Consider the following 17788-nt stretch of genomic DNA (forward strand, 5'->3'; position numbering starts at 1 on the left):
CCTGAAACTAGAGGATTTTGTTTTTCTTCATCGGTTCCCTGTGTTTCCCAGCCAAGGATTAGGGGACAGGGAGAGCTGGCATCAAAGTTAAGCCATTCCCCCGTCCTGTCTGAGCTGAAGAAAAAATAATATGGCCATGATAAAGTTTCATTATAGACATAAAAGGCCTTTGATGCGTCTTCAGACGCAGGCAAAATTTTTAAACCTCCCCTCTCAACCTTTTCACCTTTTCCCCCATTCAAGTGGAATATTCCAGTTCTCTGCCAGGAAATAGCTCAGAAGTAGCCCACTTCCCCATGTTCAGATTATACTGCTCTTTATATGCAACCTAAGTTCAAAAGTTAAATGAGGTAAGAAGGCTAGCCTTGTGGATTTGAGAAGCATTAGATTACTGTAAAATGTAAATTGACCAGCACGCTGGGAAGTATTGTCCTTTTCACCTGAAGGAGCCCCCAACACCATCAGCAGGATAGCTACACAACCAAATGCTTGGGAAAAGAACTTAACACAAATAGTTTAAAGTATTACATTCCCTGGAGGGTTATAACCTATTCGCAGGAGACCATTTGCATGCGTAAGTGGATCTGCGGTTATACATCCTAGTAGTTTATAAACTGTGCAGCAGGGGCTGCTCAGTTTAGAAAACACCAAATAGCTCTGCTTTAAAAGTACGTGCGTATATTTCAGTACGTGTGAATTATTTCCAATGAAAAAAAACCACTTACTTTCTCTATGCACTTTTTAAACACACGCACATGTAATGTACACATGAAAATAACAGGTATGCGTAATAACCCCGATTTACTTGTGGAGGCAGGCTATTTTATAAAGTATGCACTTGAAATCACCAGTTCACAGATCTCTGCCAGCTCACCCAGTCCATCTCCAGTTCACCCTCTAGTATTCCACCCGCGCCGCGCCCCCCCCCCCCCCCAACATCCAGGCTTCCCATTTAAAACCTGCAGACCACAGACAAGTCCGATTTCACTTGCGCTGGTCAATTAGCAGGTGTAAAATTGTACAAATACATTCAATAGTATATACACCTGCAGCTGTTATAAAATAGCAACTACTAGGTGTATTTCTTGAACCCACCCTGGAATGCCTCTAGGCCATCACGTTTTGCGCCGGTAAAATGTGTGCACGAAACTGAAAATACACGCACACTTTTGATGTTTATAAGACAGCACATATGCGGACACATTATTTGCGGGCCTATATGCTATTTTCCCACATAGAACCCCTTTGAAAATGTACTCCTGTGTATTATACACAACAGAAAAGGTAAAACTCACCGTGTGATCACTTTTGTTACTGTTAATATATAAAATACCAAATCAAAGACCACAACAGTGTATGGACTGGACCAGACCGACAATCTTAGTAAATCCTGGATTTCAGATTCACTCAATCTGCTTTGGTTTCCACTGTGGCTGTTTGTGGGACTTGTAGGTACCCTAAACATTGAGATGTGGGAGCAGAGCCATTGGATATGGGGGCACCAATACCATGAGAACAAACGAGGAAGTCACATGTTTTCAGTGGGATCTGCTATAGGTTCAGGAATTGAAATTCTGCTTTACTATCTACAAATATCTAAAGCAGATAAGGTGATCTCCCTTTTGGGGTGAAAAGTCCATAAAAGATGCTCCAATGAAAAAAAAAGGCGCACCAGGACGACCAGTGTGTCTTATTGTGATTTGCCCCAGAGGCTATCGGTTGATGTGTGCAATTTTAATTTTCCCACATTTCTATTTTACTACCTGCAAAAAAACCTAAAACAACTCCTGCATTAGATCCATTTTATAGCACTTGCAAAATAATTACTGGCAAAAAATGCTTTAACCAAGATGAGTTTGAAATCCAGTCTTCAAACAGAAACATAATTGTGGGGGGAAGGGAGGCAGAGATGAGGGGTATGCTCAGCATGTTCAATCAGTGATGTATACTATGCCACCGATACTGTTATTTATTTTTATTTTATTCTATTAATATTATATGAATGTGTGCACTTGGTGGTCTCTCTTTCCTCGGTGCATCATCATGCCCGCTTGCAGGGAGGATGGTCCTACTAGCCAAATACACTACCACGTGGTGATACTCCTAAAAGAGCACTGTCAGCAGAATATATTAAGTTATCATGAAGCTCCTACCAACTGTACAAACTACACGGACTTTAGGACAGAATTTTCACACTGGGGCAGATTTTCAAAGCCCTACGCGCGTAAATGCAGGTAGGAAAAACTGCCCACAGAGGAAGCAGGGGGGAATCCCTGAGGGTAACTTTTCTGGAGGTAATAATTGAAGGAAAAGTCTGTGCGGACTTTTACTTTGATTACCCTGAGTATAAAAGTACTCAGGGAATTTTGCACCAGTGTGAGCAGTTTTGATTATTGCCACTCCACCCCTGACAGTGTAAAGGGATGAGTATCAGTCAATTGAAATTGTGATTGGCTTTACAACACCCAAAGGCGCTCTCTTCCACCCTAACTGTGCATATTTCGATTTCAAACTCTCTCACGTCTTGTGCCAGTACTGAAGCTGCCATCACATACCAGGGACGTAAAATATTAAACCATTAAACATTTAACCAATGAGCTTTCATGAAATGAACCCAAAATAACTGACCTGGAATGAAAGCCTACAAAAACCTTACAGAAACGGAGGGAAACGTAAACCCTGAGCTCCAGTGAAAGGGAGTCAGATACTTACCTTGAAAGAAGGGACCAAACCCCACTGAGAACAGGTACTGGGCCTTAGCTCTGAACTGGGATGAGAATACATGAATATGGAAATAGCTGTCACTGCTTTCCCTCACGGCTTTGCATTTGTCCCAGGTTTGAAATGCTGGTTCTCAGTAAGAGGATAACTTTCAAATAAATGTAGTGTGGTGGCATATATGCACGTATATGGCTGCGAGCAAATATGCACAAGTACTTTATAACACATGCGTATGATACACATGCATTTTATAGAATACGCAGAACTCTACCCCACAACGTATGTGCATATGTAGGCTTATGTGCGAATACATGCAATGTACTGAAACCACCTATATCAATACATGGAACATGTGTACTTTTCCCAATCATTTCATGAACACACGTGTGATTATTTTACACGGTAAAGTAAAGTAGCACTTACTAGCATAAGCCCCAGCTAAAGTGTGCATAAATGAAATTAACCAGTTTCCCAATTAGTCCACCAGTTCGCCCAGTCCTTATCCAGATCACTGCGACCTTACTGGTTCTTCAGTCTGAACTCCCCACCAGTTCAGCCAGACTTCCCAACCAGTCAATACTACACCATAAGCACATCATTTACACCACATAATTATCAGGTGTAAAAGCATGTAAGTTGTCTAATATACAAACATGTCTTTTAAAATAGCAACTTACATGTGTGTAAGCGTTGGGCCCGCCCAGGAACGTCCCTAGACCACCCCACGAAAGTGAAAATACATGCACATTTTTTTTACTTTTATAAAATATGGAATAAACAAGCAGATGCTACTTACGTGCATGTATGCTAATTTTTCCCGCACATAACATTTTGAAAATTCACCCCTAAGGATTTTGGAGGCTTTCATTCCAGTTCAGTAATTGTGTTCATTTGGTAAAAGTCTCCTAAACACGTACTTTGAGCTGGCATTTCAAACTGCAGAAAATGTAAGCCTAGGGTGCTGGGAGAAATCAGTACAATTTTTGAACTATTTTTAGGTTGTGGGCTTAACAGTTAACTGAAATTATTTTAATAAACGGGTATCTTTTTTTTAAAAACAAATTCTATTTACCTATAAATTTTACAATGTATCACCGAGCATAAAACAAAGACTTGACATAGAAATACAGGTAAAATAATTAAGAAGTAAATCTAAAGAATATTCTTAAAAAAAAAATATGTAGGACACTAAGTCCCCCAAAGAAGGAGCAGGGAATCAACCAAGAAAATGTATGAATAAAAAGGTAACAAAAATTTTAAAAAGGCATATCAAATTATGACTGACAGGTCATTTCTCCTAAGATGCCACCAACTGCCCCTACTCTTCTACAAATGTTTGCAATTATTCAGAGTCAAAAACAAAAGAAAAATAGACTTCCTTATATTTCACAATGCACTTGGTTGGGAAACTTCCAAAAGAAAATTGGTCCTTGTAATGGTCAGCAGCTGGTAAACACCTCACATGGATTTGTGCTTATCTGCAGGAGCTTTACTAAGGTCAGGTTATACCCTGACTTTCTGGTTATAAATTCAAGAGGCCTTATTCTGGAAGAAGGCCTGCAATGCCCGTTTTTTTTTGTGTCAGGTTCTCGTACAAATGCAACGAGCAGAGCAGATCCAGTATCACGCATCTACCGAGAACCTTTATACATAGTTACATCCCTATCACACATCGCAGTACTAATCAGAGGAGGGAAGATTACGCATTTCAGAATTTTGAAAGAGACAAAAAAACAGTTGTGTGACCACCGAGCTTTCTTCTAAGGATCATAAAAATAATATTCAAAAACAGTGTTAAATATATCAAGCACCAAACCCTGACTTTGCTGTTGCTGCTGGACTGTACTTCATTTCACCCAAATATATTTCTCTACCCCTGCTTAAGGAGGGTGTGGACATCTTAATCCAACTAAGGGCCATTTGTCAGTGTGATTCTGTTTACTTGACCTTTGTAGTAGAACATGGCTCATGACAGAGTAATTCTGTCTTTTTAAGCAGAAAAAAAAATTGTTAAAAATCAAAGAAAGCAACTAAATCGGAGACTAACAATTTATTCTGCAAACATTTTTTGTCTGAGGGGGTCAGCGTAATTTGACTCAAAACATAAACAAGGGGCTTTACAGTCCAACTTCTCTCTGGTTTAGGTGGCTTTTTGCCGCACAGAGCTAGCATTAGCATATCCTTCTTCTTAGCAAAATAAAAAAACAAAACAAAACCACATCCTTTTACTGCATACGACTTGATAGCCATGTCACATATCTCCACATACTAGCACAGAACATGCAACAGCAGTAAATTTACTGAAGTTCGCAAAAAAATGAGCAAACAATGACATGTCCATAAAAATAATGGCATGTCAGTAAAAACCTGCTATTCTGGGGAGTGGTGGCCAGGCTTGGGAAAAAAATGTCTGTCGGGTGGGTACGACGTCAGCCCCTATAAAAAGGGCATCTGCCCAACCGCATGCAGAATCCTCTCTCATGAGGTCAGCACTGGTACGGGAATCCCCTCCCTGTGATACAAGGGAAAAAAAGCAAGCGTGGGGCCAGGGATTCTTCTTCCTGGGACCAAAGAGAAGAGAGAAGTCAATGTAAGCCTGGGTTCCCCTTCCCTGCCCAAAATGGATGGGCATGTGCTCTAATGTTATAAAGGTGACTCAAACGGGGGGGGGAGGGGTCACCCAGAGGAGCAAAAGAGTGAGTCAGCAAGTGCTGCAGATCTTCTGAGGTCCAGGGAAGGAAAGGGCCAGCTGCATTTCTCTTCCACTGGGAAAGCAGATTTACTTTCCTTAGCTTCCGGAGTGAGCTTCAGAAGGGACTCTTGGAGCAAGGCTGAGGAAAGTGAATGAAAACTTATCCTTACTGCACTGTCTATTCGTCGTGGTATTTGAAGGAGATGGAGGATTTCAAGTTTCATTTCAGGTCCTATGGGAAAGGAATCCACAGGAGACTCTAGTTTCTTCAGTTCTTGCTCAAGCAGCACGGCAAAGTAACTTCTTGTGAGTTTTTTGTTCTTTTTCTGTTAAATTGGGATTGCATTAACTGAGTATGCTTATTCAGTATTTATGAGTTGCCCACATTGAAGCCTCGGGTGACGGACAATTTACATACCAGTACCATGAAGAACTGGTTTTCTTGTACTTTTCAATTTTTGGACTGCTGAAATTTTCTGCTTTTGGTTTCAGTAAAGGATGTTTGATTTTTGACCACAGCTCACTGTGTGGAATATTCTCATTAAGAGACATTGTGAATGATCCCCCTGGGCCCTATGGCACTGCTGTCTCCCATACAGCACTGCAGCCAGGTTTTCCTCCACCCTTCAGGATCTGAATGTGACCCCTTGCTGTTCACAGGGAGTGCTTCGTAAAAGGGGGGTGGATAAAGGACATGCACATACATCTAGACTCCGATATTCAGCACTACCTAGTCGGATAAAGGAGGAACTTATCCAGTTAAGTGGCAGCTGCTGAATATCCAGTCCTGTTCAGTGGCTGCCACATACCAGGATAAGCGATGGGCGGGATATAGGCAATCCGGGGAGGAGCTACTTATCTGACTAACATAGCCGGATAACTAGCGATATTCAAATTTATTCAGTTATCCGGCTAACTAGCGACTTATTCAGGGTATTCAAACGGTATAACATTGCTACTGAATATCCTTTGTAAGTTAGTTGGACAAGTCTTAGCCGGCTAACTTAATTAGCTGTTCATCTTTGCATATCTCCCCCTTAAGCTCCAAATGTTAACAAAGGATCAAAATATACCGAGCTCTAAGCCAAACAAAGCAAAATGAAACCAATTAATTCCTGAAAAGATTCAACTGTAAACTAAGACGTCCATATTGAAAGCCATTTAGCAAGATAACTCATAAGTTAACTGGCTAAATGATAAGCTTTTTAATATTGGGCCACTTATCCGGATAAAAAAGGAGGCGTTCCAGGATGTTCCTAATTTATCCTGATAACTTAAGCCGATTTTCAGCTGTATCTAAGTTAGCTAGATAAATTTAGACATGCTTCAGAGAAGGACTAGAGTTAACTGGCCTTAAAAGGTCAGACAACTTGCCACCTAATCAGATTTCAAAGAAATCCTGTTAAGTGACATTGATGAGAATAAAATAGGCGCCATCTGGGCATGGAGCCCGATTTCTGCACCTCTTCCTCCATATGTCACAAATACACCCCCCCCCCCGATGCACATAAATATGGTGGAAGGATCTGCAGGTTGGCCCCCGAGTCCTTTCCCCTGTTTTTTAAATTATAAATCTGGCTCTCTCTCCTGCCCCCTCCCCGCTCACAACCTCTGTCACCAGGCTGTTGTCAGGACAGCAATGGAAGCACTGGGAGTGCGGTAAGAGAAGACTTCAATCCCGGTTGGACTTTCAAGATCCAGGAAGGTAGAGAGAGACAGCCCAGTGGCAAAGAGTTTGCAGGTGGGTGAAGTGTAGGGCGGGGGCAGGGCTGGACAGACCATATCTAGAATTTATAAAATGGAGAAAGGGATGGGGGACCTTGCATCATCTTTATACACATTGGAGGTTTAGGGAGGTGCGGGATGTGTGAGGTGCGGGATGTGTGGCCCAGCAGAGGAACAGCCAAGGAAATCGGCCTGTAGACCCACACGGCATTTTTATTTATTTATTTATTTATTTATTTATTTATTTAAACTTATCAGTATCACCTAACTGGACATTTTTGAAGATATCCGGTTAAGTAGTAAATTATCCAGCATCACAAGGCTAGATATCCTTAAAACCTAATTGGTTACAGACATAGCACCAGTTAGGTTTTTAACTTTAGGCAAATTTATTCAGCGGGGCGTTTATCTGGCTAACTTGTCCATTCACCAGCTTATTATGTCCCTCTAAAACACTAATCTTGCACCCCTCTTCCCACCACCACCACAATGTTTTTTTTTTTTTCCCCTTCTGCTGCTTTGGGTTTTCAGCTCAATCAGAAGAGACCTCTATTGGGCTGTGGCAGCACGCGGCTTTATGCACAACTCTCTGGGGGTTTCCACCTATTTTTATATTCCCTTCCAGCTCTGGCTAGTCATTGCAATGATGGTCCTTTCCACCGACAATGGCTCCTTCTGGAACCTGGCTAACATGGACCTTAAATCTGGCCACGAGGTCTCACCATGGCACAATGACAAAAGACACAAGCAGGCTGTGTGGAAATTCAGGAGGACTGTACGAGATTGGGAGACTGGGCCTCCGAATGGCCGATGAAATTTAATGCGGGTACGAAGGGAAAAATAATCCCAATTACAGGTACAAGATGCTGGGTTCCTTATTAGGAGCCATCACTGAAGAAAAATACGTTGGAGTCCTTGTGGACAATACTTTGAAATCCTCAGCTCGGTGTGCAGGGGTGGTAAAAAACAACCAAACAGAATGTTAGAAATTACTTGAAAAAGATTCACAAATAAAATTGGAAATATAAACAATACCTCTATATTGCTCCATGGTACGACAGCACTTTTTATTGCTCTGTGCAGTTCCGGTTGCCACACCTCAAAAAAGAATTAGCAGAAACAGAAAAAGTGTAGAGAAAGGCAACCAAAATGGTTACTGGGATGGATTGGCTCTTTTATGTGGAAAAAAAAAGGACAAGCTTAAGGTTCTTCAGCCTGGAGAAGAGAAAACTCAGAGGGGAATATGACAGGCTTTGAAAAGTTATGGGGCAGATTTTAAAAGCCCTACACGTGTAAATCCAGTTGGATTTACGCACGTAGGTGGGTTACGCGCACCAAGCCTATTTTGCATAGGTCCGGCGACGCGCGCAAGCCCCGAGATACGCGTGTGTCCCGGGGCTTGAAAAAGGGGCGGGAGCGTGGCCAGAAGGTTAGGTAGGGGAAGGGATGGGAAGGTGGGGGGGGGGGGGGGGGTGTGGAAGGAAAGTTCCCTCTGAGGCCGCTCCGATTTCGGAGCGGCCTCGGAGGGAACAGGGAAAGCCATCGGGGCTCCCCTAGGGCTCGGCATGTGCAAGGTGCACAAGTGTGCACCCCCTTGCGTGCGCCAACCCTGGATTTTATAACATGCACGTGGCTGCGCGCGCACGTTGTAAAATCGGGCGTAGATTTGTGTGCGCCGGATTGCGCGCACAAATCTACGCCCACGAGTACCTCTTAAAATCCGGCCCAATGTGTGGTGTATAGCAAGTTAATAAGGAACAGCTATTTCTATTACCAAACAGTACTAGTATTAGAGAACAGCCATGAAACTATCCAGTAGCAGGTTTGAAACAATTTAAGAAAGTGCTCATTCAGTCAACGCACTATGAAGCACCAGAAATTTCTGGCAGAGAACGTGGTAAAGGCTAGTAGCATAGCTGAGCTTAACAGAGGGCTGGAGATGTTTTTGCAGGGCAGGTCCATTAACAATTATTAGCCAGATACACTTGGATGCCCCCCTCCCATCTTTTACTTTTGAGAAAGAGCGAAAAGGGAAAGGACCTTCCTACTCGCATGCACCAGGTACTTCCAAGCGACCCAGACTGGCCACTGACAGAGTCTGGCTTGCTGGGCTTGATGGACCACAGGTCTGTCCCAGCGTTGCCCTTATGAAGTTCTGATTCCCTCCCCTATCTGACTTGGCAGCATCCCGAGCTCCAGCAGACCCAGGGAGAGAGGCCTGGCCAGGGAATTGTAGTGCACATGCCAGTGCAGAGCACTATCACTCAGCAGCCTGGAAAGTCCCCAGCAATTCTGTGTAAATAGCTCACTCGGCGGCAGCAGTCTTGTTTCCTTCTGGGTGTTAAATAAATACAATGTTTACAGTTCTTTCCAGCAAATTTTCACAGATCCTCTTGAACCACTGTCACTTTATACACATCGGCATGTTTTTGTGTCATTAGAAAAGCAAGCAGTGGACAAGAAAAGCAAGGAGAATCAGAAACAAGTCCAAGAAATGGGCAGACTGCGATTTTGTGAAAAGCAGATAATGCAGCTCCTTTGAGCAAAACAAATGCAATCTTTGACCATCTGCTAAGTCAGCACTGGGCTTTGCTGTGGTGTACCTCTGATGTCCCTTTAGCAGCCCATGGTGAAGCCTGGGTCTGACTAGAGATATTTTCTTGTAAGTGGATCCATTCAGTTTTAAACATGAAGGTTGTACCAACATTAGAGGAAAAGAAAATTTGTTGAAAATACTGCAGGAGTACAACAATAAAAAAAAAAAAAGAAAGAAAAAAGAAAATATTCACAGGAATTAAGCAAAGGAACGCAAAACCTAAGTTGCATGATACGACGGGATTTGTTTATCTGTTCAGGTCATGACTGGGGTAGCCTACTGTGTGGCTGAACTCTCTGCTCTGAAATTGAGAACATTAGGTTAACAGTCCTTCACTGGCAAAAAAATTCACAAGGGACCCCCTGTGGGTCACACAGCTTCACTGGAGACGTTGTGTCAAGCTTCCCAACCACACAAAGATGTTGTTCTCAAGAAAAGGCCTATGGCAAATAGCCTACCTCAACGTAGTCCTTGGCATGGCCCCAATCCCGTTTGGAGTCCAGATTGCCCAAGCTGAAACGTTCCAGCTGTCCAACATGAATCTTAGCTACTGATCGGCTAATTTTTCGGGTTACAAAATTAGCCCCTGAAAGAGAGGTAAGAGACAATATCAGTACCGTTAGGCTGACTGCTTAAGAGTCTGAAAGAAGAGGCACCCCCCTCCCCAACCCAATTCCTTTTCTTCTTGCTCCAGCCCCCCTCCCCCACACACACAGACAGATAACCCACAGCATCACTTATTGTTTGGGTAAGCAAAGAAGCTCCAAGCTTAAGAGCCAAAAAGCTTCACTTTCACAGCAAAAACAGTGCTCTCTGTGGAACTTCTTAAGAATTCCTAATTTGCTGCCTCAATATTTAATCCAGGCAAAAGGCCAAAAAAAATCAATTGGAATGTCAGTTTATAAACACGAAATGCAAAAGGTTACACAAAAGGAAACACCAGAATGAAAGACAGACATCTCAGACCACCCGAGGAAAAAAAAAAAGAAAAGAAAAAAAATAAATTAAAAAAAACAACAAAAAGACATGTATAAGTTGGATTTTTTTTTTTTTGCTTATTGATAAGTCTTCTGGGAGGATTACCTCACAACTCATTTTACTCAAGATGTTTGCAGGCTATGAAGGGTAGATGAGAAGTTCATTAGTGATATGACAAATGGCATTTCTATGAGATGCTAAAAAGGTGCTTTAAAAAGTGAGAGCAGCTCCTTAACAAGAGGCTTATGATTTCACTGTATGTTCAGCTGCTCAATAATATGCTCCTACATCCTCAGTATCAAGTAGTTTTTCAAGCAGTAGGTATGCGGGGTTTTTTTTTTTTTTTTTTTTTTTCTCTCTCTAAGGAACATACTTCCTGATTATGAACAATGAGAACCACTGTCCATTGTATACGCACAAAGCAGGCAATAGTTCATACAAACAGGGAGCAGTCAGCAAGGTGACACTGTCAAACATCCTCCTCCATCAGAACAGCATCAAGAAGCCACACAAGATGTCACTTTCAGCTCCTCCCCCCCTGCAGGAGGGACTTAATAGCTCCAGAGGCAATAGCACTCTCCCTTAAGGTCATTTTTTTTTAACTTGAGACGAATAATTGCTATACGTGAAAAATGTAGTATTGTCAACTCTCAGCGCAACCACTGCCTTCTTTAAGAAGCCAATAAAATATCAATAATGGGTACAATATACTTTTGTGGAAAAAGTAGCAATGTCAGCTAAGCCTTGCATTCTCCAGCATGCTCTACCTTGCACAGTACTATTTACTATGTTAAGAGCTTTACTCGTAAAACAAATCTTCAGAGTCAGCATCTGTTGCTGGACAGCAATGTTTCTTAACACAGGCGCTTGCAGAAACAGAAAGATTCCTTGCATTGGGCAAGATTCAGCAAGGATTTGCTCTCAGCTTGGACCTATGGTAAAAAAAAAAAAATCTCCTTGAAAAATGAGGTATCTAATTCAAGGGGGGGGGGGGGAGGAGAAGCGAGGAGTCTATATTTCTATACATGCACATAAATACAATGGTCACAGATGAACCCAAAAAATTAAAATTTTGATCATAAGAATACTTCGAAAATAAGCCTCTTGCTGATAAAATCTACCACCACTTTTTTTTTTTTAATTTTATTTCAGGCCTCACATTCTATATTACAGGCACAAGCAACCATTAACAGAATAAAACACAAGAGTTAAAGGAAACACAAGCAGGTCCAAAGGAAAGGTTAGAAGCAGACCTGGCAAAATGCTGGAAATCAGGCATCATTGCTGATGAAAATTCAGATCCCAAACTCACTTGAAAGCAACAGAAGCCGCAACGCCTTTCAAATAATTCAGTTGTGCCATGAAATCAAAATGAAAAATCATTACAATCACCATTCCCCGTTTGGATTATTATGCAGCTTCTGAGGAGAAATAAGTGCTTTGACGCTAGAAACCTTGCACAGCTTTGTAATTTTGAAAGGAGTGGGGTGGGGGGAGACTGCTGACCAGAGCTGACAATTGTCAGGGAATTTACTGATAGAATAAAACAAATCCACAAAAATATCTTCAGGTCAGTAAAAATGACATGGAGCAATGAGCTTGCCTCTGTGGAGCTGTGGACACAGGGTCTTCCCCGAGCATAAAGAGGGAAATCTCGTACACATATTCACTGCTCTTCTCTCCTCTCATCTATTCTGTGGAAGGGGCTTGAAATCATTGGACTTGTTTTCCCCTCCCTCTCCTATCGACTGGCATTGGAAATGTTTCCGAGTAACCACAGTATAATATTCTTTTTAGCCTTTAATCACATTTTGTCTTAACTAATCATCTGCAGTCTTGTTCTCCTTAAAATTATTAATTTCCTCTGCTTTTAATGCATTACCAATATGCTTTTATTTATATGGTGGTGATTTACTTCTGAAGATAACGGGGATAATTTTGGAAAAAACCCATATAAGGTGGTTAGCAAATATGTGCATAAGATATTCGTATGTTTGCTTTGAAAATTACTCCACCAAATTACCCAGCCACAATTATATCTGCTAATTTGTATGCAGAAATTTTACCTTTACTCTTCTGAAAACCTAAAGAATGCACCTAAGTACACATTTCTCCCCAATTCAGCCCCTGGGAAAGCATCTGCTCAGTCTGAACTTACGCGCATAAGCACATATAGAACACAAGTATGTAAGTTTACCTGTTTAATGGACAGGCAGTTTTGTAACAAGCCATTTTCATGGGCAAAGGAATGTTTTAACTGCAGAAATGCCTTTGAAAATTACCTTCAATATGTTTACGCTACAAGATTTTAGCTTAGCTAAATAAGCATGGCTGCTAGCAAAAGGTATTAAATATAGAAACAATAATCCTTTCCAAACATTATATTTGTTTTTTTTTTCTTTTACTGCTACAAACAATGAGCTGAGAATTTCAATTATTCACAATTACTTATTCCTCAGTGGTAACTCTTAATGCAGAATTCAACATCATGTACATAGGCAGCCCAATTTTCAAACCTATCCGTGGTACAGCATTTGTACACATAATGGATTCATAGAGATTAAAGCAAGATTTCTTGCCATAAACAGGGCTCTCTGTAGACGGCAGGATGAATTAGCCATGCCACATGGGTGACATCATCCATTGGCAACAAACAGACCCATCTCTCTAGCTCAGTAAAGTTTTACTACTGAGCATGTGTGGGAATTCCTGTGCAGGTGCTGCTTCATTGGCTACCAAGTCGATTGTAGAGCAAAGCTTTAGCTAGGTAGTCAACAATCCAACGAGATGGGAGGGTAATAAGCATGGCTAATTCATCCTGCTCTCTATAGAGAACTCTGTTTATACTAAACAAACTCGCTTTCTCCATCAAGTAGAACTGAATTGGCCATGACATGTGGGGAGACCCATGCAGAGGGTTGTAAACAAAGAACTTACTGAAAAAGCAACCCAGCTCCCTGGTCCTTTAAAGAGTGGACAACTGAGGGAACAGGCTGAAGAGAACTGCTTGCCCAAAGCTACTGTCACGTTTGGAGAGATTGTCTAGACACTAACAGGATGTGAAGATGTGAACTGATAACCAAGTTGCAGCTTTGTAGATATCTTCAATGGACATAGTTTTTAGGTGAGCCACTAAGATAGCCATTGCTTTTACTTGATGAGTCTTGATAGATTCTGGATCTGGAGGTAATCCAAAACATAGCAATGTGCAATAAAGTCTGCTAGCCTGTTGAACAACGAGTGCTTGGCAACGGCTATTTCCATTCTATTAGGATCATAGGACATGGAAAGTTGAGAAGCCTGATGATGTGGTTGAGCTCTCTTTAAATAATAGTCCAAGGTTCTTTTGCAGTCCAATGAATGGAGGTCCTTCTCTCCTTTATGTGCATGAGGTCTTGAAAACAAACGGGCAAAACAATGGCTTAATTCAAATGAAATGCCTAAACCACTTTGGGCAGAAACTTCGGGTGAGTGTGGAGTACCACCCTGTTGTGGAAAAACTCTAGAAATGAACAGTAAAGTACCAGTGCCTGTAGCTTGCTGACTCTTCGAGTTGAGTGATGGCAACTAGAAAGAGCATCTTCCAAGTAAAAAACTTTAATGAAGCTGACTCCAGTGGCTTCTAGGGAGGCTTCATCAGTTATGCCAAGATGACACTGAAATCCCATTGCATAGTGGTTTGGCAACCAGAGGTTTCATATGCCACAAATCGTTCATGAACTTTGATACCAACGGGTGGATGGAGATCAGCTTTCTGTTCACTTAAAGGTGGTAAGTGGCAATGACACTGAGATGCACTTTGACCAATGAAGAACTGAGGCCCAAAGAGGATAGGGAGAACAAGTACTGAAGATTTTTTGGAGCACAGGTGAACAGGTTCAAAGCACCTGCCTGATACCAAAATGAGAAATGCTTCCATTTAAAACTATATTATCTTATGGTAGATGATTTCATGGATGAGATCACAATGTCCTCAACCTCCTTAGATAGAGATAATGATGAGACAATGACATGCCCAAAATCCAAGCTGTAAAGTTGAGGGAGGATAGATTTGGATGACATAGATGACCCTCCTACTGAGTTAGTAGAGCTGGATCGAAGGTCCACATACACCGCTGCTGCAATATACCTGAGGACAACCAGAATTGCTTGGGCTGGTACCTGATCCCATTGTAATAAGTTCTGAACCAGCATTTGCAAAGTAAATGCCTGATCTGATAGGAGGACTGATTTCTCCTCTAATTAATCTATCCATGCCCCGAAGAACTTGATACTCTGGGTAGGATCCAGGTTTGACTTGGCAAATTTGAGCATGAGCCCAGATGACTGAAGGAGCTCGATCATCTTTTGTAGAGAGTCCAACACACCAACTTGGAAAAGTCCCATCACCCATCCATCATCTAGGTAAGGGAAGACACAAATTCCCTGATGACAAAGATGTGCCAGCACTGCTGTCAAGCATTTCATGAAGAACCTTAAAGCTGCCAACAGCTTGAAGAAAGAACATTGAATTTGTAGTGAGAGGAATCCACTATAAACCTGAAGCAATTCCAATGAAACTGATGAATGGATATATGAGCATATGTCTCTTTCAGATCCAGGGTGCACATCCAGTCTCCCACTTGGATGAAGGGTAGGATGGTGTAGAGATAGTTCATTTTGAACATCTTTCATAAGTAGGATCTTGTTTAGTCTTGATAAATCCAGGTTGGGTCTCAATCCCTCTGACTTCTTGCCATGATCTTTGGGGGATGCAGGTTCTATCCCTCGATGGCTCAGAAGCGACTCCACTTAAGACAGAGCTGGGTTGAGTGAGAAGGATCCAGATTAAAGAATATACTTAAGCAGTGCTGAGAGAGGAGAAACGTATATTTATATTTATTTATTTATTTAATTTCTTTTACTATACCGATGCTCAAGACTAGGTCTTATCGTACCGGTTTACAATGTAACTGAGGGGAAACCAATTAACATCAAGGTAGAAAGTAAAGTTACATTAAACAGGGAGCGTAAAACCTGGGCAATGGAAGACAGTACAGAATTTAAACTAAGAAACAATTAGAGAGAGATAAATATATAATCAACAAAAACTATAAGATACATAAATATAGATTTATCCTAGGCAGTTATTAGCATGGTATGTCCAGTGGGAGATGGAAAGGGTGGGGTTGGGTGGGGGAGAAGGGGAGGGGGAAAAAGGGGGGGTAGGGATTAGGGAGGGGTGGGAGAGTGAGAGTCAGTGATGGTTCAGGAGATCCTTCAGCGGTAGGCTTCTGCGAACAGCCAGGTTTTCAATTTCTTTCTGAATGTTGAATGGCATTGTTCTTGGCGTAAGTCTTGGGGAAGTGAATTCCAATGTAGTGGACCTGCTGTTGAAAGTGCTCGCTTGTGAATAGAGTTGTGGACCGATGATTTGTTGGGGGGGGCCTTGAGCGAACCTTTGTAGGCAGTTCTGATCGGTCTTGTGGAAGTATGTAATTCGAGTGGAAAGGTGAGTTGGAGAGTGGATTGCTGGTAGACGGATTTGTGGATGATGGTGAGAGCCTTGAAAAGTATTCTATATTGGATGGGCAGCCAGTGTAGGATTTTTAGGATTGGTGTGATATGGTCCTTGCGACGAGTGTTTGTAAGGATCCTAGCCGCTGCGTTTTGCAGCATCTGAAGAGGTTTGGTGGACGAAGCAGGGAGACCAAGTAATAGAGCGTTACAATAGTCGATCTTTGAAAACAGTATGGCTTGAAGCACCGAACGGAAATCCTTGAAATGTAAGAGCGGTCTAAGTTGCTTCAGGACCTGTAGCTTGAAGAAGCATTCTTTAGTTGTGGCGTTAATGAATTTTTTGAAATTCATTCTGGAGTCAAGGGTGGCCCCAAGATCTCTGACCTGGTTTGCTAATGGGATGCTAGCATTATTTGCGAGGGGGTTGTTGTCACTAGGGGAGATAACCAGTAGTTCCATTTTGGAGGTATTTAGGACCAGGTTGAGACTCGAGAGCAGAAGGTTGATGGCGTGTAAGCAGTTGTTCCAGAAATTTAGAGTGGAGATGGGGTCCGAGATGGGGATTATGATTTGTACATCGTCCGCGTATATAAAGTGGGTGAGATTGAGACTATTGAGTAGCTGGCATAAAGGGAGTAGATATATATTGAACAGGGTAGGGGAAAGTGACGAACCCTGAGGTACACCTTGGTTTGATGGAATGGAGTGAGATTCTTTGTCATTTATTTTGACTTTGTAGTGTCTGTTGTTCAGAAAGGATGTGAACCAGAGCAGTGCCGAGCCAGAAATGCCTATTTCCATTAAACGGTTTATGAGGATAGTGTGGTTTACCGTGTCGAACGCTGCAGAGATGTCGAGAAGGGCTAGCAGGTAAGATTGTCCCTTGTCAAGGCCCATCAGGATGTTGTCCGTTAGAGAAAGAAGGAGGGATTCTGTGTTTAGGCGTTTCCTGAATCCGAATTGAGAGGGGAAGAGAATATTGTGGGAGTCAAGGTAGTCTGTGAGTCGGATGTTGACAAGCTTTTCCATTAGCTTGGCTATAAAAGGTAGGTTTGCAATGGGGCGGAAGTTTGCAGGGTTGGCTGGGTCCAGGTTGGGTTTTTTAAGTAGGGGTTTAAGTGAAGCAATTTTTAAGGAGTCCGGGACCGATCCTTGATTGAGGGAGCAATTTATGAGGTCTGCTAGCGGTTTAGCAATGGTGTTAGGGATGGTGAGAAGTAGTTTGGTCGGTATTTGGTCCAGTGGATGAGTGGAAGGTTTCATTTTCTTGATTACTGATTCTATTTCCAGGGAGGATGTCTGTTCTAGAATTTCTAGTGACGGTCTGTGGATAGTTGGTGGAGGGCTATTGGTTGCGAGGCTTAATGGTTGCGAAGGGTTTGGAGAAGTGTTCGTTGGTGCCAGGGGGGCAAGTAGGTTTTTGATTTTGTTATCAAAAAAGATAGCCAACTCTGTGGATTTGTTCTGGGCTTCTTCTTCTGGGATGGTGAGGGGCATAGGTGTGGTAAGGGCAGCTACATATGAGAACAGAGTTTTTGGGTCATATAAGAAGCCGTGTATTTTTTTGGCGTAGAAAT

At 42.1% G+C, this 17788-nt stretch overlaps 1 protein-coding gene across 1 annotated transcript in view; it reads right to left on the reverse strand.

The window, feature by feature from the left end:
- The window catches only part of LOC115083337 (GDP-mannose 4,6 dehydratase), a 767289-nt gene that overhangs the window by 595168 nt on the left and 154333 nt on the right, over window positions 1-17788 (reverse strand). The window contains exon 4 of the mRNA XM_029587139.1: window positions 10193-10320. Coding sequence (XP_029442999.1) covers window positions 10193-10320 — 128 coding nt within the window. The remainder of the gene's footprint in view (window positions 1-10192; window positions 10321-17788) is intronic.

The sequence above is a fragment of the Rhinatrema bivittatum genome, chromosome 2 (genome assembly GCF_901001135.1).
Source record: "Rhinatrema bivittatum chromosome 2, aRhiBiv1.1, whole genome shotgun sequence".
NCBI classification, from domain to species: domain Eukaryota; kingdom Metazoa; phylum Chordata; class Amphibia; order Gymnophiona; family Rhinatrematidae; genus Rhinatrema; species Rhinatrema bivittatum.